This window comes from Pyrus communis, chromosome 17 (assembly GCF_041283825.1).
Source record: "Pyrus communis isolate YQ-2024b chromosome 17, ASM4128382v1, whole genome shotgun sequence".
Lineage (NCBI taxonomy): Eukaryota > Viridiplantae > Streptophyta > Magnoliopsida > Rosales > Rosaceae > Pyrus > Pyrus communis.
In genome coordinates this window covers 182,839-204,534 of record NC_142581.1, presented here as the reverse complement: position 1 = coordinate 204,534, position 21,696 = coordinate 182,839, and the positions used below count along the sequence as shown (strand labels likewise).

At 39.0% G+C, this 21,696-nt stretch overlaps 4 protein-coding genes across 8 annotated transcripts; 3 read left to right on the top strand and 1 right to left on the bottom strand.

Annotated features, from left to right (window-relative positions):
- Positions 1-2,593: 2,593 nt before the first annotated feature.
- LOC137749468 (secoisolariciresinol dehydrogenase) lies at positions 2,594-5,423 on the top strand. 3 transcript variants are annotated; one of them, XM_068489563.2, is made up of 3 exons: positions 2,594-2,851; positions 2,999-3,082; positions 4,447-5,423. In XM_068489563.2, the coding sequence occupies exons 1-3, from the start codon at positions 2,832-2,834 to the stop codon at positions 5,252-5,254; spliced, it is 912 nt and encodes a 303-aa protein (XP_068345664.1). In that variant the 5' UTR covers positions 2,594-2,831; the 3' UTR covers positions 5,255-5,423. The 3 variants fall into 3 exon arrangements, with proteins under 3 accessions (XP_068345664.1, XP_088544928.1, XP_088544927.1); XM_088688802.1 differs by having other exon boundaries at positions 2,600-2,851; positions 2,936-3,082; XM_088688801.1 differs by having other exon boundaries at positions 2,600-2,851; positions 2,933-3,082.
- Positions 5,424-7,978: 2,555 nt separating this feature from the next.
- On the top strand, positions 7,979-11,084 carry LOC137709567 (transcription factor ICE1-like). 2 transcript variants are annotated; one of them, XM_088688678.1, is made up of 4 exons: positions 7,979-9,183; positions 9,687-9,908; positions 10,009-10,179; positions 10,686-11,084. In XM_088688678.1, the coding sequence occupies exons 1-4, from the start codon at positions 8,098-8,100 to the stop codon at positions 10,764-10,766; spliced, it is 1,560 nt and encodes a 519-aa protein (XP_088544804.1). In that variant the 5' UTR covers positions 7,979-8,097; the 3' UTR covers positions 10,767-11,084. The 2 variants fall into 2 exon arrangements, with proteins under 2 accessions (XP_088544804.1, XP_068304747.2); XM_068448646.2 differs by having other exon boundaries at positions 10,683-11,084.
- Positions 11,085-12,069: 985 nt separating this feature from the next.
- LOC137707952 (aspartokinase 2, chloroplastic) lies at positions 12,070-16,515 on the top strand. 2 transcript variants are annotated; one of them, XM_068446903.2, is made up of 14 exons: positions 12,070-12,392; positions 12,552-13,095; positions 13,202-13,284; positions 13,384-13,424; positions 13,631-13,785; positions 13,925-14,074; positions 14,162-14,257; positions 14,344-14,460; positions 14,718-14,837; positions 14,923-15,015; positions 15,098-15,214; positions 15,487-15,603; positions 15,769-15,831; positions 16,073-16,515. In XM_068446903.2, the coding sequence occupies exons 2-14, from the start codon at positions 12,688-12,690 to the stop codon at positions 16,211-16,213; spliced, it is 1,701 nt and encodes a 566-aa protein (XP_068303004.2). In that variant the 5' UTR covers positions 12,070-12,392; positions 12,552-12,687; the 3' UTR covers positions 16,214-16,515. The 2 variants fall into 2 exon arrangements, with proteins under 2 accessions (XP_068303004.2, XP_068303003.2); XM_068446902.2 differs by having other exon boundaries at positions 12,075-12,392; positions 15,098-15,220.
- A 1,447-nt stretch (positions 16,516-17,962) lies between these two features.
- LOC137749470 (sialyltransferase-like protein 1) lies at positions 17,963-21,568 on the bottom strand. The gene is made up of 11 exons (XM_068489566.2): positions 21,164-21,568; positions 20,975-21,054; positions 20,650-20,736; positions 20,474-20,551; positions 20,294-20,385; positions 19,966-20,167; positions 19,682-19,772; positions 19,461-19,519; positions 19,202-19,350; positions 18,876-18,957; positions 17,963-18,768 (listed from the first exon to the last, which is right to left on the bottom strand). Exons 1-11 carry the CDS (start codon positions 21,288-21,290, stop codon positions 18,388-18,390), a joined length of 1,428 nt encoding a protein of 475 aa, XP_068345667.2. The 5' UTR covers positions 21,291-21,568; the 3' UTR covers positions 17,963-18,387.
- Positions 21,569-21,696: the final 128 nt, after the last annotated feature.

Sequence of the window (21,696 nt, the reverse complement as noted above, 5' to 3'; positions counted from 1 at the left end):
ATGCAAAGTTCTTCTTCTCATCAGTGTGGGATTCATTCTCAACACGCCCCTCACGTGTGATGAATTTTCAAGCCTAACACGTAGACAGCACAACTGGGTGACGTTGATCACGTGTGACCGTTGGGCTTTTACACGTGAACAACCTGCTTTTATACGGTAAAGAAAGTTGGGGTTCTACTAGAAAACCAATTGGCAATATGAGGAATAGCCCAACCTCTTATAAGCTAATGCAAGATCTCTTATCTCATTAATGTGAAATTCATTCCCAAACAAAAATTTATATACATATCCCTCCCTCGTGTGATCGTCAAGCTGAAGCCATCCAATTCTCATCTTTCGTAATCATTAGCAATACAAAATGGAGTAGGAATGTTTTCCCTCTTTTTTTCCCTCCTCTTCCCACCCCTCCTATTTAAACGGTCATGGTTAAGCCACGTCAATATCTTATATTAATTTTTTATAGCAAGAGAAAGATAAAATAAGAGAATATGAAAGGATGGGATGGAAGGAGGTGGAAAGAAGAGGGGAGATAATTATAATCCATACAAAATTAAGTTTGGTGTTGGTGATTACTACCTATAGGCCTAACTAGCTAGACTAGTCTGCTAGAATAGAGAATGGAGAATATACATATCCGGATTAGCTAGTAACTACTTTAATTAACACCCATTGATCATTACACCCTCCATAATACATATTTATATATAGTATTTATATACGCACACGAAATAGTGAAATACATACAATACAATCACCAAATTAAAGCGTTCATTCACGCATGCATGCATGCATTATACATATGTTGCTCCAGTTGCTAGTATTGAACTACTTTAATTACTCATGATCATGCATAATTGGGGTTTGTTAATGAAAGATTAATTAATTAACATTTCATCAATTATTTGTATGCGTGTACAGATCATGACAAGGCCAGTCAGGCCAAGAAAAAGAACACGAAGGAATAATTTAAGTTTTGTTTAAGAGACAAAAAATATGCAATCCTGCGCTTTGAGATTGTAGCTTCACTCACTTGTCTGTTGTTTGTCTCCACTAACTCAATACAATGACAGTCTGCTTAATTTTATAGCTTAGTTGTTCCTTCAGCATATATTCATACCCAATTATATGTACATCTTTAAACTAATATTAATGACACCATTATTTACGATCATTGCTGTCCCTTTTAATTTCTTTTTCCTTAGAAATCTTAATTTTTTGTTAGCTAGGTTTGGTTTGCTAACGTACACCTCTAGCTACTGCAGTCTGCAGCCTGCTACATCCAAAGCAAGAGAATTCTTCTCCTTTCTAATCTCTTTTTCATTCTCGCTCTTCTTATTTGAACAGTTAGAATTAAGTTACGTTAACATCTTATATTGATTTTTTTTATAAATACAATAAGACAAAAATCGAAGTGTGGACAAAATTTTCATTGTGACGAGAACACAAGTGGCACACCACGTGTTTTTATAGAAGTGGTGAGAATTTTTTTTTTTAAAGTTATTAACTTTTTAGCACACATATCCCACCATTTGTATAATGACACGTGATGTACCATCATATATATTGGTCGCATTGAAAAATATCTCCAAAGTATGGAAGGACGGTAGGCAAAGATATAAGAATAAAAAGAGAGAGAATCCTACTCCCATCCAAAAACCTTCACATTGATTTTTTAGCACTTAGCTTCCTTCGAGGGATGGGCAACGGTTATGGCGGGCGGATAACCATGGTTATTTATCCATAACCGTTTAAGTTCTTATTCGCATAACCGTTTACCCGTTGGGTAATTGCATAAACGGGTGTACACATACCCATAACCGTTTATAAACAGTTAACCATACCCATAATCCCGTACCCGTTTAACCGTAACCGCTTACCCACCCGTTTGCCTATTTACCAGTCTTTAACCCTTTTTTTTACCCATTTACCTTTTTATTTTACCTGTTTATCCTTTTTTCTTAAAAATTGAAAAAGAAATTTGTCATAATTTTTTTTTTTAACAATTCAACACTGTTATTTGTTTTTTTTTGGGCAAACAACATTGTTATAGAAACTTTTAAAATACATTTCGAAATTCCAATTTTTAAATTTTCATACTATTTAAAAATTAAAATAATAATTTACGGACGATATTAAAATCAAACAGTAACCTGAAGTTGTTCCTCTCCTTCATTCGATTTTCGAATTGCGCACACATTCCTAATAAAAAACACAACTGGGCAGCAGGGCTAGTATATCATTTAAACCCGTGCAATGGAAATAGAATGCTATAACTTCAAGGGTAATTCAATGGAAAATTTTGATTAGAAAGAACAAGTTTGTATCAGAATCCTAGTACCAAGAAGATGTTTGTCATAATCCGTGGCTAATACCCATAACCGCCTATTTATATTTAACAGGTAAATGATTATACTCATAACCGTTTATTTGTTTAAAGGGTTACCCATAACCGTAACCGTGAATTTTATATAAACGGATAACCACGATTACCCATACTCATAAGTATTTTGCCCATCCTACTTCCTTCTGTTTTTAGGATCATTAAATACGACAGGTCACTTATTTTGTAAACCATGTTCAACTTCAATATCAAATTTGCGCTCTCTCTCTCTCTCTCTCTCTCTCTCTCTCTCTCTGTGCATGAAAGCGGTAATCTACAACTGCAATTTATAACGTTTTGTTCCTGCTCTCCAATAAATTCCGGTCCTTGTTTCTTTCCAGCTACCTTGAGTTCTGCCACTGATCATCAGCTGTTAGATAATTAAGGTCAAGCATCTCTCTCTCTCTCTCCCTCCTGCATCCTCAGAATTCATCAGATCTTTGCTGCAGATATGCTCAGATCACTAACCAGGTCAGTTCACGCCTTGTTTACCAATAATACCATATATGCTATTTGACATGACCAAAATAATTATATATGCTACCCTAATAGTAGCTATATGGGCTGGAAATTCACGGAAACTGAGGGATAGATGTGGAATATTTGTTTTCTTCTCAGAGAGTTTAAGCTGATCAGCTGCAATGATTTTCTCTGTAAGCGAGCGATGCCCTTTTCAACGTTTGGTGCATCTGGCCATGGAAGGTATGTATATTTTACAGTTTATTATACATGATCTGGTAGCTGCAGATCGATCGATTCCAAAAACATGGTTGATCATATTAATATTTCCCTTCTTTTGTCAATCTTCTCTTCCCTTATTAATGGAAATCTCTTCTAGTTCTACCTCGATCGGTACCTTGTCACCGTGACTATTGTCGCACAGTTTTTGTGGCATTATTATTTTCTGTTTTCTTTTTATCGTTTTTATCAGGTAGTAGTAGTCACCCGGCCCAGCATATTTAATATATTTAAGTCCCAGTAGGAGTACTATATTATTATAAGGTTACTTAAAACTGTTATACATCTTCAAGATACCATTTTATATATAGTGTAATGCAAGGGAAGTCTCATATTCATTGTTGAGGGTTTAAAACTAAAAGAAAAACATAACCATCTTGAGATCATCCATAGCGAAGTTTTAGCAACAAAGAAAGTCTGATTAAAGTATATTTGTGAGAAATTAACATGCTCAATTTTTAAGTAAATTGTACCTAGCTATTCTGACAGCAATTTCTAAGTAAATTATGCATATACCGTGTGATCCCATGATTAAAATTCCATTTTATAGTAATTAATCTCGGCAGTTCCTCTGCCATCTTCAATATGACATAGTTTAGCTTCATAAGGTCAACTTGAGTATTTGATCAATAATTATGTTTGACAGTGATGTTTAAGACACCGTGCAGCACATGCAATGTTTTCAAGCTTAAACTAGCCCTGGTCAGATCAAGATTCAAAAGTAACAACTCATAGCCTATGCCTTCATTTTTATGGAAATATCTTACTTAAAACGAGGATACCGTTATGCAAATTATCCAATTAATCACGCTTTGTCATAACAACATATAATTAATTTAAAATACCGTTAAAATAACATTTTTTTGTATATAAGTTACTTCTAGTTTTACGCTCACTCTAAATTTTAACTTTCATCATTGTCGAGCATCGAATTCAAATGGATGGACTACTACTCTTCAATCAAAGATTTCCGTGCATAAAAAATCCCACTTTATATGAACATGAGTCAAATATTGAATGCGGGCGGTGTTGCTTTTTGGGTGATTTCCGGCGTGGAAAACGATCCACCGCTTCTTGATTGAATGATCAATCTGCCCTATAATCATTTTCTTGATCGAACGTCGTTTCGCTTACGTATATTAGACCTCATTTTCAAACGACATGACTGATCTTGTCTTTTCATTGCATATTCAACACGCGTGTTATTCCTTTCTTTTCTTACCTTTAATTTTCCCCAGTACATTAACATTAAAGTGATAATATTAACATCTGTTTCGATGCATTAAGAATCTAATCATCTATGTGCATACTTTGTTTGATAAAACTAGGCTGGAAGGCAAGGTAGCCATAATAACAGGATCAGCTAGCGGGCTTGGGAAGGCCACGGCCCACGAGTTCATCCGACATGGAGCACACGTCATAATTGCGGACTCAGATTCTGAGCTGGGTCCACAAGTTGTCAAAGAGCTGGGCCCCGCATCCTACTTTGTCCAGTGCGACGTTGCCATTGAGTCTCAGATAGCAGAGGCTGTAGAAACCGCCATGGCCCGTCATGGAAAACTTGACATAATGTACAACAACGCGGGCATAACAGGCCCAGCGTTCCCGCCCAGCATCGCTGACCTGAACCTTGAAGAGTTTGACAGCGTGATCCGGGTCAACTTGCGAGGCGCGGTTGCTGGGATAAAGCATGCGGCCCGAGTTATGATACCTGCGGGCTCAGGCTCCATACTGTGCACGTCCAGCATAGCTGGGCTGTTGGGTGGCCTTGGGCCTCACCCCTACTCGATATCGAAATTTACGATACCTGGCCTGGTGAAATCACTGGCGAGCGAGCTGTGCCGAAACGGGATCCGAGTCAATTGCATATCGCCGGGTCCAATACCGACGCCACTGGCGGTGCGGGAAATAAAGCAGTTTTATCCGGGGACGACGGAGGAGCAAGTTAAAGAGATAGTGAATGGGCTGGGAGAGCTCAAGGGTGCGAAGTGTGAGGAGATAGATGTGGCGCAAGCGGCGGTGTATCTGGCGTCGGATGAAGCAAAGTATGTGACGGGTCATAATCTGGTGGTGGATGGAGGGTTCACCAGCTTCAAAAGTCTTAGCTTCCCTCCTTCTCGGGATCAACCTGTGTAATGTAATCCCTAGTATATGCCTAGAGTCAAGACTCCAATAAGGTTTAGACTTGTTTTCGTTACAAACGTACACAAGTTAATTGGTGTTTGCGTGCGTGCTTATCATGCATATGTCTTTTTTATTTCAAGCAGCTTGATTATATTACATACTATATTTAAATGTTGTTGAATTGGCTGCCCGGGAAGCTATAAAGTGGTGTACGTACGGGAACACCAGAATGATCAAGTATATATTACCGATTAGTAAGTTAATATACTACTGCTCGCTCGATCAGGACCTTCTTTGAGTTAACTCCTAAATTAACGTCATATTTTCAGAGAGGAAGAGGGCGAGGCCATTGACATCACGAGCAAGCTATTATTAGTAATAGTGGTCCCGCAGTTCACACAGCTGAATGAATAATGAATATATACGAATGGTATACAATATGCCTGCATGGTCTCCTGTCTGTAATCTTTTAGCTGTCATGGACCCGCCTGCAGCTTGCTAGTTTCCTTTCCTTTTGTTACTACTGTTTCAAAAATGAACCACCTTGGGCTTTTTTCGTGGTGCGGATGAATGATAGATAATGTGAGATCAGATAAAATTTTCAAAATTTAAGCTTATTTATTGGAGGAAAGTTTGGAGATCGACCACAACCACAACCACATAGTAACCCCAACCGCTTTGGACGGGTCTTCGATCGTTAGTACTCTTTAATCTTCAGACTTCACATGCATGCATTTCGATGTCCGCCAAACAGCCAAGTTAAAACTCGGAAGATTTTTATTTTACTTTTTGTTATTTGTCTACATTCATTGTTAACTTGATTATATTAATTTGTTCGTTAAAAACTATTAAACCCTCAAGATTTGGCATTGGATGGCGGATATATCTCATCTTCCGACTTGTTAATGAGTTGCATGCATGCCACGTGTGTAGCCAAGTTATCCACAGCAGTCCACCCTGGACTAGTTAGTTTGGTCACGTGAAGAGAGAGGAATCTCCTAGTTTTATCGTCCGAGTTTAAATTCTATCCATGGGTTATCAATGATTAGATTATCATTAAAATATTAATGTGTGTTATTTCATAGTGATGATACATCCGTAGTTTGAACTTTGGGTTAAAAAGTTGATCCACCTAGCTAGCTTTACTCTGTTGTTGTTGATGTTGTTTTTGTGATTTAAGACCGTTTTAAACGAAAAGTTGGACTTTAATGAATTTGTCACAATGTGGATCAACGATTCTTTTGGTAACACCTTTAAATGAAGGGTTTTAAGGGATAATAAGGAGAGATTTTTCAGTGTAACTGGAACACGGGATGATACACCACGTGTCACTATACCAATGGTAGAATATGTGCACTAAAAAGTCGATAACTTAAAAAATGCTTGTTATATTAACACCCCATGTATTGTTGAATACACCTCACATTTGCTTTTTTATTTAAAAATTATCTTAATACACCCCACATATTTCTCCATATATAATACTCTCTTACCCCACACTCTTAACATACACTTCCCATTTTCTATAAACATCCCACATTTCCTACATACATTCCATACTCTTTACATGTTATGTGCAAATACATAATATCATCCAAAGCACCTTCGATGTGAAGCTGAAGGCCTGTGGGATACCAGAGTTTTTCTAATTTCTCCCAACCACACGTGAAGGACAACTCCACTTTGAACTCGAGGAGTTTTTGTTCAACAAATCCTAAACGAGGTGTTGTGGGTTACCACCTCAAGAATCTCATTTTCTCATTAGCCTAATTCAACGGAGTGTACAAGGCATAACTCATGCTCTATTACGTGCATGCAGAAGTGACTGGCGTTGCTGATGAAAATCTTGGAGGATTGAGACCCCAAGCTACTCCGTTTCCAGCATTGCTCTTCTACTCTCCTTGATTCTGTCCGTCGACTAATTTTACATTTCGGTCGTGAACAACAATGATCGTTCGATGTCTGTCACATAATCAAAACTTCACATGAACTAGAAATCTTGAAGCTTTCCAAAACATCAATCTTGTGTCCCATTTGTAAAAAATAATTGTTCTCAAAATTAATGTGTTTATAGTTTCATTGCTTAAGGTTTTGTTCTACAATGGAGGGCGATACGGGTTATGAGAGTTGAAGAAAACAAATAATACGTTGAAAGTGATTTGGGGTGTATTTAGAAATTTCTTGTTTTTTTTTTTAATACCTAATAAGGTCGAAATTGTCATTACATAGTAGGGTACATAAGTCATTTAATATTAAATTTTAATGTGAGGTGCTAATAAAAAAAATCCTTAAAAAATACAATTTCTTACAACTTATATAAAAACGCATGATGTACCATCCATGTTCCCGTCACAATGAAAATTTTCCCGATAATAAGGTACAAAAAGCTATGGCAAATTTACCTAAAAAGAAGAAACATAACTCCACATTGAGACAACTTTATGAATTCTGTCGGTCCAAAGATTAGAGACCAATGCAACATTTTTCTAACAAAGTTACCTAAAATGAAAGAACATTACTCCACATTGCGACAATTGGGTGAATCAATAATTACAATTAGTTTAGAGACCAATGTGATAGTTCCCTTCCACAAAACTGTTGAAACTGAACCTTCGAACTTGAAAGAATCCATTTCCATTTCCCAGCTAAAAATTAAAGAAAAAACATCGGGAATCTATGTCTCCGTTTCTTCTCAAAATGATGACCCGACTCTGGGCAAAAAGTTGCTCTCCTTTCCCGCGTTTTCTATCGAACCTCTGTAACCGAACCCCGCCTTTTATTTTGTCTCTTTCAGACAACTTTCCCTAAAGAGTATAATCATATAAAAAAGTCTTGACAAGTGAAGAAAGACAGTCATGCTTCCTATGTCCAGCGGCGCCGCTTGGATGGGCGGAGACGAACACGGCGCAATGTCTTGGACCAGAAACAATAATAACAGTGAGGCAGAACTCAGAAGAAACGATCAAGATTCGAGCTTGGGAGCTTCTTTTTCAAACTTCAAATTAATGCTGGAAGGTGACTGGTACACGAACAACATTCTCAGCAACCCAGCTCAAGACCTCCATGCCTTCTCTTCCACCCAAGCTTCTGAAACTGCACTTGCTCCTCTGCAACCAAACGACTCCTCCGCCTCCTGTTCTCCGTCGCAGGCATTCTCTCTCGACCCTTCACAGCCGCCACAGCAGTTTTTGCCTCCAAAATCCTTCTTCTCCTCTCTCCTCAACGTCGTCTGCTCCAACCCTTTTGATAGCAACTTCGACCTGGGCTGCGACGCTGGGTTTCTGGGCTCCTTTCAGGGAAATCAGCCTTCCAATTCCTCTCTTCTGATGAGTTTCACGGCTCTCAATTCTCACTCTCAGATGGGTACTCCCGAGTTCAGTTCGAGCGCCGAGTTTCCGGCGAGTCGGTTGCTGCCAGTGACCGACAACCCCAATGTACTCGACGGCGACATTGGCTTCGAAGGCTTCGATGGCTCCGCCGGTGCTCAGCTGCTGAACGGGGCTAAGCTCCTGTTCCCTCCCATGGGTGCTCAGCCCACTCTTTTCCAGAAGCGCCGCCAAAACTCTGGCGGTGATGGGGCTGATAAATTGGGGAATTTGGAGATTTCGGCCCCCAGATACGGAGGACTAGTGGAGAATTTGGAGAAGAAGAAGAAGAGGAACGAGGAGGGTGAGGTGGAGGAAGAGAGTCTGGATGTGTCTGGTTTGAATTATGACTCGAACGATTTTAATGAGCACAGTCAAGTGGAGGTGGAGGACAATGCGAAGAATGGTGGAAACAATTCGAATGCCAACTGCACTGTCACCGGAGTAGAGGGAGGTGACCGCAAGGGCAAGAAGAAGGGTTTGCCGGCCAAAAATCTGATGGCGGAGAGGAGGCGGAGGAAGAAGCTCAATGACAGGCTCTACATGCTTAGGTCTGTTGTACCCAAGATAAGCAAGGTAGTCATTTTCTGTACTATCTATACTCGACAGTGGACATAGTTCTCCATTAATTTCTTTCTGCCTTGTTCCTTTGAAGATGTAGTCTTTGTGTGCTTTCCCTATCTTTTTATGTTAGTTTATGTGAGTTTCTTGCTCTACTTTTGTGTTTTTTTTTTTTCATTTTTCATTTTTCATTTTAACTAGTACTATAAGTACGGAATTAGCTGAATGTAACAGCCGGATGTGCGCCTTAGAATTACATAGAATTTAAGCCACTTAAAAGGTAATGTATACATACTATTGTATTGATGTATTAAGAGAAGTACTCACGTTGTTTTACATCAAATTGGTCTTTTTACCCGAAAGAAGTTAATAGTTTGGAAAATCCACGACAGATCCAGTGGCTCTTGATATTGCCTTAAGTTGGGCCATGGTTTGGGGGATTCAGATTCCTGTGTGATTTGTGGCTTCTTGCTTATCAGTCATTATACCTGATGAGTATTCTGTCATGTTGTACGCAGATGGATAGGGCGTCCATACTAGGGGATGCAATTGATTATTGCAAAGAGCTTCTACAAAGGATCAATGACCTCCATAACGAGCTGGATTCAGCTCCACCTAGCTCTTTGCTGCCACCTTCAACAAGCTTTCATCCGTTGACACCCCCTCCATCCACCCTTCCCTGCCGTGTCAAAGAAGAGTTCTGCCCAAGCTCCTTGCCAAGCCCCAAAACTCAACCGAAGGTAACTTTTATTCACCTGGTTGTATAATTTGAAGCATTTAATATGTAAAGTATGATCGAGGAGGTTTCCTTAACTTGTAATTTTCAACTGTATTTTGCAGGTGGAGGTTTGGGTAAGGGAAGGGCGAACTGTTAATATCCACATGTTCTGTGCTCGGAGACCAGGTCTCTTTCTCTCGATCATGAGGGCCTTGGATAACCTTGATTTGGACATCCAGCAGGCTGTGATCAGCTGCTTCAATGGGTTTGCTTTAGATGTGTTCCAAGCTGAGGTATGTTTCTTTTCCGAATAGCGAATTGTTGAGACTGTTTTTACATATGAAGTATAAGGGTGACTTGTATTAACACAAAATAACACACACACACATAAATGACTTTGTGTGTGTATGTATGTATGTATGTTCTTTTTCATTCTTGGTGCTTTACCTTTTGACATCCAAATGTAATATATAGTATTACCCTGATTTTGCGTAAAAATCTTCTATTTTACTTTGGAAGATATGAATGTTGAGTTTTCCATGTTTGCTGCTTCTGAACTTCAATTTTTGAGTCCATTTTGTTCGGAAGATAGACTCAAATAAAGATTAATCCCGAAAAGATTTTTTGTGGTTGGTCACAATTGATTGGCATTAAAACTATTTTGATAGTGTCTGAGGCATTGTTCCGGGAATGCCATGAAACAAAAATATGGTATTCTTACTTTATCTTTCGCACTAGTAAATCTTTTTGGGTTTTGTAGGGACACACAAAACCTAATCCCTTGTATGTTAAACAGCAGTGCAGGGAAAACCAGTTCTTGCCAGAGCAAATAAAAGCAGTACTTTTGGATTCAGCTGGATTTCATAATATTATGATGTAACTGTTACTCAAGCAATACAAATTGGAGCCTTACAATTGGAAGACATGAAGGCAGGCAGGCACTAACTAACTAGTAGTGTGGTTTGTTTGTACTCAACTCAACTAATGTAGTAGCTAGTTTGTAAATGCAGCGGCTTCCTACTCCTCTCTTCGTTCCATCGGTAGAGCCTATAGAGCCCAACTAGAAGCATTTCAGCCAACGATGTCCGTAGGTTTAGTTTTTTATCATCTGTTTTGTTGTAGTGGATTATGTTAAGTTGAATCATCAGGAAAAACTGCTCCATTATCTTCAGTAACTAACTTCAGCCCTTGAAGTTAATTTCTTCGTCTCAACTGTAGTTTACTCGTGCATGCATGAGTGATATGATCAGTAGGCTACAACTTATGTTCGTGAGTTTGTTTTTATTTATAAGCAATGTTACTAGGATTAGCTTGAAACTCGAGATGCAATTTAGTACCCGAGAAAGAATAAACAGCCCACTGCTTCTTTTGCAATCGGTGCCAGAAGGCAAAGAAGATTGCAGTATTAGTGATTTGTTTGAAAGTGTTTTTAAAATGATTGAAAACACTTTTGAAATCAACCTTAATTAAAATACAAGTGAATTCTAAAAACAAACCTTCCCATAAAAAGCATAAGTTACTCAAAAAACACTCTCACTAAAAATGTTTTAGTTATTTTAAAAATAACTTCCAAATAAATTAAGTTCACACAGCAACCGACATCCGTGTCTACACGGACCGCACCATGGGAGGCAGAGGCAAGTATGGTCCACGTTTGATCCAACTTCTTTCAGTTTTTCAATTTCTTTTGGAAAAAAGAAACCTTAAATTTAATTTAATTTGAATTTCTTTTTTTTTGGTCAGAGATTCAACTTTTCTATTTTTAAATCGCCAACCTCACATTTTCTGTCAGCGGCGTCTCGATTCCTCACTCAGTGCGCTCCCCTACGAAATTATTCGAGACATAACCATTTTCCACCGTGAGATCTACCCCCGCCATCCTCATCGAACCGTCAATAACGCTCGTATCATGTGAACCTATAAAGATTGAGTCTCCACCGTCGGTTCCACTTTCCTGATAAAAATATGAAAACACATAAGAGAAGGAATTTATTTAATGAAAAAGAAAGCGATGTCATATCCACACATTATTTTTTACTTCTTATACACTTTTTTAATTTTCAACCGTTGGATCAGATGAATTGAATAAGATTAACGGACATAAATTAATAAATGATCTGTAATAAGTAAAATGAGGTGTATGGATAACAGATCCTAAAAGAAAAAGAAAAAAAATAAGAAACACGTTGGGCATTCCACGATTTCCATTCATTCATTCAACAAACAACGTAACACAACGCGGTTGAAAAGAAGAGGCGCCGCCAGGGTTGGGTTTGGTTTGTTTGTTGTGTGTGTTGTCTTTCCGCTGTTCCTTCCGCATTCCTCGAGTATTGAGAGAGCTTCGCCGCCAGCTCCCCCTCTCAATGCTCTGAATCTACGACGGACCACAGAGCCTCTGCCGCCAACTCTGCCGCCTCCTCTGCCGCCTCTCTCGTTCCCTTGTTGTAGGCCTGGAGGCTCTACGTTTGGTTAGCTCTCATCTCATTGATCTGCCAATCATCTCAAGGTACTTTTCAATCTCTCTAATCCTTGTGTTGTGTGTGTTGTGTTTATATATCAATGCAAATGAGTTAATTGCCCCCTCTGTCTTTTACTTATCTCTGTATGTCCTTTTAGCTGTTTGTTTAGTTCTGAAATTATTCACTCAAGTTATGGAATTTTGCAGATTGAGCTACTGCTAAAAGTTCGAAATTTGATAAACCGCTTGTGTTGGGATCTTGAGTGCGTAGCTCTGTACGCCATAACAATCAACTGATTCAGACACTCCATTCACGTCATTCGTCGAAATAACTTATTTTAGAATGGAAACTGCCTTGCATTTTTCCCGAGTTAAAACTCTGTGCCCTGCATCCCCAGAAAGATCTTTGCGATTCAAGCAACCACTATGGTCGCAACGTCTTCGTTTCGCTACTGGTGTCGCTTCCAGCAATGGATTCTTTGCAGGTGCTAAAAAATTTTCTTGTACAAGCAGGGTTTTGAGAGTCAGTTGCGAGGGAGGAATTGCGGATGTTCTTGAAAAGAAACAGACTGACAATCAAAGCCTTGGTGACAATGAGAAACAATTAACTTGCGTCATGAAGTTTGGTGGCTCCTCGGTGGCCTCTGCAGAGAGAATGAGAGAGGTTGCTCATCTTATACTCAGCTTCCCACAAGAGAGGCCTGTCATTGTTCTTTCTGCCATGGGAAAGACAACTAACAAACTCTTACTGGTACCACATTATATAAATATTACTTAGATCTTGTCATCCAACCTTTTATCCCTTCATTTCTTATGAATAACAACAAATGATGGTCAAATTGGTTGCTCATGAGTAGGCAGGAGAAAAGGCCGTCACTTGCGGTGTCACCAATGTATCTATGATTGATGAGTTGAGCTTCATAAAAGAATTACATCTCAGGTGAGTGCATCGGAATATTTATTTTTCTTGTGCGATTTTTTAGGAAAAATAATCCAATTTTTTATTTCTTCTCACTGTGCACCATCCTATTTTGAATAGGACCGTGGAAGAACTTGGAGTGGACAGCTCTATCATATCATGTGAGTTTCTTTTCTTATCTGCACGTAAAGTCCGTTGTTTTTTTAATGCAAAATATGATCCTTGTTTTGCATATTGGCAAGTCCAAATTTGTCCAAAGTTTTAAGCAGCCTAAAGCCTTGGCTGTTCAGTTAGCATGGCTGTGTATACCATGTTCATTGTAATCCTACTGATTTATATGGCTTTTCCTGTTATCTCTGATTCGCAGCACACCTGGAAGAACTGGAACAACTTCTGAAGGGAATTGCTATGATGAAAGAGTTGACTTTACGAACAAAAGACTATCTGGTTTCATTTGGGGAATGCATGTCCACAAGGCTCTTTGCTGCCTATCTGAATAAGATTGGTGTTAAAGCCCGCCAGGTATGTTCTTTCCCAATTTAATGTAATTGTGGAAGTGGTTGCAAATTTCCAGCTGTAATTTCTGAGGAATTCCTAATTGTTTGTTAGCACCATTCTTGCTGATAGCAAGTTAATATAATTGTGTTTGTTGCTTTGGCAGTATGATGCCTTTGAAATTGGGTTTATAACCACAGATGACTTCACAAATGCGGACATCTTGGAGGTAACTTATCCAGCTGTCGCAAAGAGGGTACAGGGTGATTGGATATGTGATCCTGCTATTCCAATTGTTACTGGTTTCCTTGGAAAGGTGTCTCTTCTGGCTAACTTCAACATATATTCTGTTTTTGAAAAGGTTCAACTATTAACACCATTGACACTGTTTTTCTGGTTGCAGGGATGGAAATCTTGTGCTGTGACTACATTGGGTAGAGGTGGCAGTGATTTGACAGCTACAACCCTTGGTAAAGCATTGGGGTTACGAGAAATTCAGGTATGTTTGAATAAAAAATAATTTTGCTCAAGTTCCTAGTTCTTTTAAAAGTAGCAAAATATGACCTATTTCTCAATGTCTTACAGGTGTGGAAGGATGTTGATGGTGTTTTGACATGTGATCCTAACATATATCCGCGTGCTGAACCTGTACCTTATTTGACATTTGAAGAGGCTGCTGAACTTGCATATTTTGGTGCTCAGGTATCAACAGTGATGCTAAATGTTGATAATATCTGCAATACTTCTCTTATTAACAAGTGCCAATATTAGGTGCAAGGTTCTCCAACTTATTTAATCCGGTTTTTTTCTGACTTTAAATACTTAGTTTTCCCGTTCCAATGATTAGTTGTGCTTTGGAGTAGTCAATAAGCTCTTAAACCACCTGTATTTTAGTTACACTTGTGTTCTTTCAACAAGAAAAAAAACATGATTTAATAATTTTTCTTTCCTTCTTGCAGGTCTTGCATCCACAGTCCATGAGACCAGCCAGAGAGGCTGATATTCCAGTGAGGGTTAAAAATTCATACAACCCCAATGCTCCCGGTACTGTCATTACCCATGCAAGAGATATGAGCAAGGTTCGTGGTAGTCTGCTGGAAAATTGAGCACCACTGTCATAAAATGCTCGATACTTCATTGAATTTTTCTCTGTCTCAATTGCAGGCTGTATTAACAAGCATCGTTTTGAAAAGGAACGTGACTATGTTGGATATTGTTAGCACTCGCATGCTGGGTCAATATGGATTTCTTGCTAAGGTGAAGAAAACAAATTACCTTGTTTCTGTTGGTTGTCCTCTTGATAACTTGGTGGCTTATATTTATAATATTTTCCATGTAGGTATTTACAACTTTCGAAGATTTGGGCATATCAGTTGATGTTGTTGCTACCAGTGAAGTTAGTATTTCCTTGACACTGGATCCCTCAAAGCTTTGGAGCAGAGAGCTTATTCAGCAGGCAAGCGTATGATCTCATCTTCCATTTGCTCTTACTGTTTATGATTTTCTGGAGTTACTTGACACATGCATCTAAGCTTTATTAAATTGTCTGCTTGTGTTTTTTTTTATGATTTTTCATTTTATGTATGTTCCTTCTTGTTGGTGCATGTTGTGGAAAAATTGTAGCCAATCACGTGCACACAACATATTTGAAGTGAAGATGGTTGAGCAGTCAATTTTCGCTTGTAATTGTTACATAAAATCTCATTGAATACTGCATCTTCCTTGCAGGAACTTGACCATGTTGTGGAGGAACTTGAGAAAATTGCTGTTGTCAATCTTCTTCAGCACAGATCAATTATATCTCTCATTGGAAATGTGCAGAGGTCATCACTGATACTAGAGAAGGTGCTGTATCGTGTTTTGCTAAGTAGTTAAAAATGTCCCCTGAATTGCTTTTGTTCTCTGGTCTACTGCAATTGTTCAGTCAACATTAGCAATTGTTCTCTGGTCTACTGCAATTGTTCATGTATGTTTGATTTTGGTATTGTCATTTTTGGTCGTATGTGGCAGGCATTTCAGGTTCTTCGAACCATTGGAGTCAATGTTCAGATGATCTCTCAGGGTGCATCCAAGGTATCTCCTAACAACACTAGTTCTGTCCCTTTTCCTATTAGCAGTAAAACAGAAAGCCAAATTTTGATTTGACTGTTTGTGTCTATCTGTGATTTTTCTCACTCTCCTAAATCCTGGTTAATTTTCCATTGGACGTGATTCATGAATGAATAGTGTGGTTACAGTTGACTTCCTATGAAATGTTTACGCATTTGATCGTTGTGGTAGATGAACTCACCGTTTAGCTATTACCACTGCCCAGGTTAATATCTCTTTGGTTGTAAATGACAATGAAGCGGAGCAGTGCGTTAGGGCTCTCCACCAGGCTTTCTTTGGAAATGATCTCTTTGAAGTAGAACGTGGATCCGAGAATGGTTCTGTCTTAGTGTCAGAGCAACATTGAACGAGATTCAATTCTTCGATTCTTTGAAAATGACCTGTTAGTTTAAACAGCTTATGATTTTCAGCTTTAGTCATTAGTTTTACCATTTATGGGGAAAATCTCTGCCCCTTCGGCTGTCAGCTTAGAATTGAAGACGTGGCATCGCCACCTGTATTGTATCATGCTGGATAATGTAATGCTTGTGTTGCAAGGAGTTAACTAGGAATGAGTTGTATTTTTGGTGAAATAAAGAATGAGCAAGGGTTCTGGTTGTGAAATCCCGCCCAACGATCGGGGTGCAACAATTGTCATTCTTGTGAAAATTGTTTTTGATTAAATGTTTGTTCTGGTACCTAGACGAAAAAACCTACAATCGCAAGAGAGAAACATTTGCCCATCATTTTCTCAAACTTTCAATGTGGCTTAAGGATTATGCCATGGTGTTAATGAAAAGATGCTAGCCCGTCTCTTAAATGATGGAACCTCCTTGAGTCTCTAACTGTTACTTCCCGCCCAACAATCTTCGTGATCACCTTAACTGCGGCATGGCAGTCCTTGCAAGCTCGCAGGTTCTTCATCACCACCATCGGTGATCCTTCTGGTGTGCTGATCAATGCAAAAGCAATTGCTAAGCGTTCGCTGTGATATTTCAGAGACTCCACTTTTATTTTCTCATCCTCGTCGTGCAGGGCACAGCTTGTATCTGGCTCGTATCCTTCCTTTTCCGTCTCCTAGGCCAACACGTCAATCTTGTTCATAATCTTTGCACTCTGCGGGTGGCTCTTGTCATTCGCTGTAAACACATAAGTTTTGTGATTGATTTCAACCCAACTATATGCTGTAGTCTTTCTGATTCCTCTCTCCCTCGTTGCCTTCTTCACCTTGCCAACAGTCTCTCACTGACCTGTTCCTGCATAGATATTTGACATGCTGACATAAGCACCTGCATCCCTAAGCTTTGCCATATTGAAAAGTCGGTCTGCAGCTCTATCTGCCAATTCTTGGTTCTTATGAATTTTGCACGAGCTTAGTACTGATGACCACATAATCCGGCTTAGTTCCCCCACCTATGCATGTCGGCCTTGGAAAGATTGCTGGAGTTGACGTAGCTGGAAATCATCATGTTTGTGGAGATGGTGTTTTGGTGAGGCATTTGGTCGAACAATTGTCTCGATTTAGGAAGTTCTTGACCAGAAAATTGGAGCGGCATGTGTGGGGATCAAAAACCATCTTGACGATACGGGAATCAACGGATTTCTGGGCGTCGAGGTTGGGATTAAGGAACGGTTTTGGGGATTCATACACTCTTGGACTTGGTCTTGGAGTTGGGAGTTTTAAATTTGAGGAGCGCATTTGACGATCTAAATGCTGTCCCATGATTCATATGGAACTTGGAAAACAATGGATGGTTGAGGAAGTGAAGGCGAAGCGCGCAGCTGAATGTTCCTTTTGTAAAAAGACATGATTCATGTCACATGTTCCCTTTGTAAAAAGACATGGATGCTAGAGGTCAGGTATTTAACATAGATTAGAGAGTGGGTCCCATGGTATGTTATGCAGCTGATGTTTTAATCATTAGATGAGACGGGATCACCTTTTCTTTCAAAGTATTAAATGATACTTAGAGTTGAATCTACAATGTATGTCGTACATTGTTGTATGGTTGAAAGATGCGCCTTGCCAATTGTTGTATGGTGATGCTCAAACATAAACGAAACAACCATACAACCCAAAATACAAGCTTAATCGTCTACAAAAAGGACACTGAAATTTCCTCGAATAAAACAAAATGTCACTTAAATCAGTTTAAATTCCTCCGTTGGATAATGAATATCTATGTAGTATACACTGAAAAGAATCTATTACAAACATTAATTAAGCCACCATATATGCGTATTCCAGACATCTTTCCACTTCCAAAAATCTCAACAAATGTAACCTAAAAAATACAAGAATTCGATTTCTGTCGACATCTTTCCCACTGCTTAAGGCAGCTTCAGATTCCTCCCATGTCACGACCATTGATTTAAGTATAACGAGAGAAGTAAGACAAGCCGCGTTCCATAATCCACCAGGATGAAGACCATCTCACTGAAAATTCCACAAGTCAAGGAGAAACCGGGAACACACGGCTGGGTCTGCTCTTAACCATCCAAGTTAAATCCATAAAGACTCAAACACAGGATATTTCTTGGCTAGACATCTGATAAGGAATGCCTCACGCATACTAGGTCATCCAACTTATTGCCATCCATTTTGTAGAGAGAAACACCTTCCATTTGAATATAGTGGTCCTGTGCCTCCTTCCTCAGACTCTTGAAAGGCAAAACTTCCCATTTATTGTAATTTGAAAACTTTCTTTTATCACTCATGTCTGGAGAGCCTGAGACAGGCCCAACTTTGTCAGGGTCCACATTGCTGGACACCTTGCAACTACCAAACTGTCCCAAGTCACCAGCCTCACCCCTCTTTAATCGCAATGCAGCTGCATGAGCTCTGCCTATCATTTCTCGACTTGGAACATCTGACCAATCTTGCTTTCTCTTAGATCTCATGGGAGAATGGATTCTAATAACCTGACATATAAAAAAAAGCTAAAAGTTGAATCATTCGGTGATGAGAATTCAAGCATGCGCCTGCATTTTCGATACATTCTATAAAGACAAAATGTGTATGTTCTTACACCAAGGCACTCTAGGAGCTGGTAGTATGCCCTTCCTTGAAGTGGATTATGCCCTTTCCTAGGTGTAGAGAAGTAGCGTGTCCTACAATAAAGCAGCAAATTGGTAAGCCATAAGAAGACATACAATCAATGTCACACCTGAGTTGATACAAATAATATATAAACTAGAGGGCATCTACTGAACCATAACACTGCGTGATCAGAAATGCAAAAGAAACTTATATTCACATGCAAAGGCATGAATATAAACAGGTTCCTTGCTTGCTATAATAATGCCAGCCAATAAATAACAACAATGTATCAAGTAAAAGCCAAAGGAAACAAACCATTCAGTATAGCCAGGATCAACAGTGAAACCATATATGTCAACAACGTCGCACATAGATAGTGCTAGTTCTATTGATTTCATTCCAGTTCCTTTGGCACCTCGGCGGAGCACAATACCTTGGAAAAGGTAGACTGGATTTGTAATACCCTGCAATATGTTAGGATCCAAAATGTTTGTGAAATCTCAGAAAATGGGGTGTGTTAACTATATTCTAAGAAAGAAAGAAATATATTGGCCTCCTTAGATGTGAACTTCACCTTGATCATTGCATTAAAGTCTTTGTGTGTAACACTTTTGATTATAAGTACCTCATCAGCTGCATAAGAAAGGGGAAGTTGCAAATATGAAAACACACTTGAGTAACTTTTTGTGAAGTGCCATGAAGATTAGGACTTATCTAATACAGCAGGCACAACTTAACTTGACCACACAAAAGTAAGAAATAAAAATTTAAACACACAAAATATTAGAAGCATACCGGACCCATTTAATATGGCAACCATGTTTCGAGCAGCACCCCTTACAACAAGCCGAAAATCTCTCTTCAGACCCACGTACTTGGCATATTTCTACACATATGAAAGACTAAATAAGAATTTTATCAACCAAACTAGTGCCTATTATTCCTTCTATTGCCTATAAAAGGAGTGAACATAACAGAATACCAGTGGTTCCAACTAGAACCCCAGAAGAATCAAGGGCTGTCATGAAAGAATAAATCCATATATTCACCAATGCTAGGAAACAAACATGCTATTTTACCTCATTAACAGGAGCCTCATTATCCCTTATAACAGCATCATGACTATCAATCTCTTCTCCAAACTCCGTCTTCAAAAGATCTCCTGAATTTCCAACAACTGCACATGTGCGAAATTGCCGAGGATGAAAAGGTGGCTTTGCTGGTAGTATCACATTAAGATGTTCCTCACAAAGTGTCTTATTGTAGCATTTCTTAGTTCCCCTACAACCAAAAAACCATAGGTAAGAAAAAAACAGATGGAGTGTAGGTTCGTAGGCATTTGTATGCTATATCTATTGGCAGAAATCAAGCACAGGTTTGGAAGAGATAATGTGTAGACGAACATACAATTGTGCTATCCTTTGTGCTGCATACTCCTCCCAACCTTTAGGCCGAACATCTAGATACTCCCTTGTCAATACAGTCGTCATGTTCCGGTACTGCATCCATCCTTAAATAAGCATCAGTACAAAGAATTGGCGTAAGGGGGTAATTAAACTTAAGACAGATGGTAGGAGAGAGACAAACCTGCTCCCATAAAAGAAGTGCCTCGCAAACATTGTAGTGGTACTCGAGCGCTTCAAAAGTTTTAAACTGCTCATTATACTGCAATTCGAGTCTCAAGTATTTAGCACTCGGAGACCAGACTAGTACAAGAATTCAAGATGAAATTGTGGTGAGAAGGTAAAGGGTAGAATACGGACCCAGGTGCTGTTAGTTCCGTCCGGGAACTTAAGATTCAGATTGCAATGGTCGATAATGTGTGCAGTCAGACCAAGCCCTCTGTTTGCCTACATTTACCTTAACCTTCGTAAGAACTCATATCCAACACAAAAACTCACCAAAATTACAGAAAAATGAAGAAAGGAGAGAAACAAAAGATTTCTTAGATGAGCACAACGCAAAAATATACAAAATTGAAGTCCTAAAACTGAATCAACAGCTTGAATTAGGGATTTGAAGGAAAAGATGGATTGAAAAGGGCAGGGTCAGATCGAGTGAAAATAAAGGAAATTAAGAGAAACTAACCACGCATTGCTTAACAGTAGACTGAAATTCCGATAAAACCCGAACATCATGTTGAGTGTGGAGATGTAACTTGTGATTACCTGGATTGGATACATATAATTAATGCTAAAGATTTGGAATTACGAGTGAAACACAGTGTTTAGTTTTGATTTAAAGGAAAGGATATGAAGGCGAGTGAGGAGGGAGGACCTGCGAATAAAGAGGATTGGATGGCGAAAAGGAAAAGAGAGAAGAAGGCGACGGCGCAAACCAGGTAGAGAATAGTGGGCCGCCGGTTGAGGTGGTTGTTACTCGACGCCGCTTTGTGACTTCTCATTGCTCTACTACTACTCCTCCTCGAACGAACAATAACAGCATCAAGTCTGTTCTCGTAGCTCGAGATTCGAGGCTGAGCTTGTGATTCAGTGAAGGATACAAGCCAGGACAATTTCTCCTACTCCCTTTACCAATTTTCCTCTCCTATCTTCTCCCTCCTTGAATATATGCCACAGCAATTACTACATTTTTTATTTTTAATATAGATTATGCAAGTAAAAAAATAAAAAATAAAAATACTAAAAGAAATTATTAGAGAACGAAAGTGAGCTTTCGAGCATTAGAGATTGTCCTAGAAAGTTGATTAAAAACACTAGCGGATTCCATTTGTATACACTGGCAAAACCTGATTGGTAACATGAAGTTCACAGTTACTATAAAAGACGCAACCGTTAAACTTGGGTAAA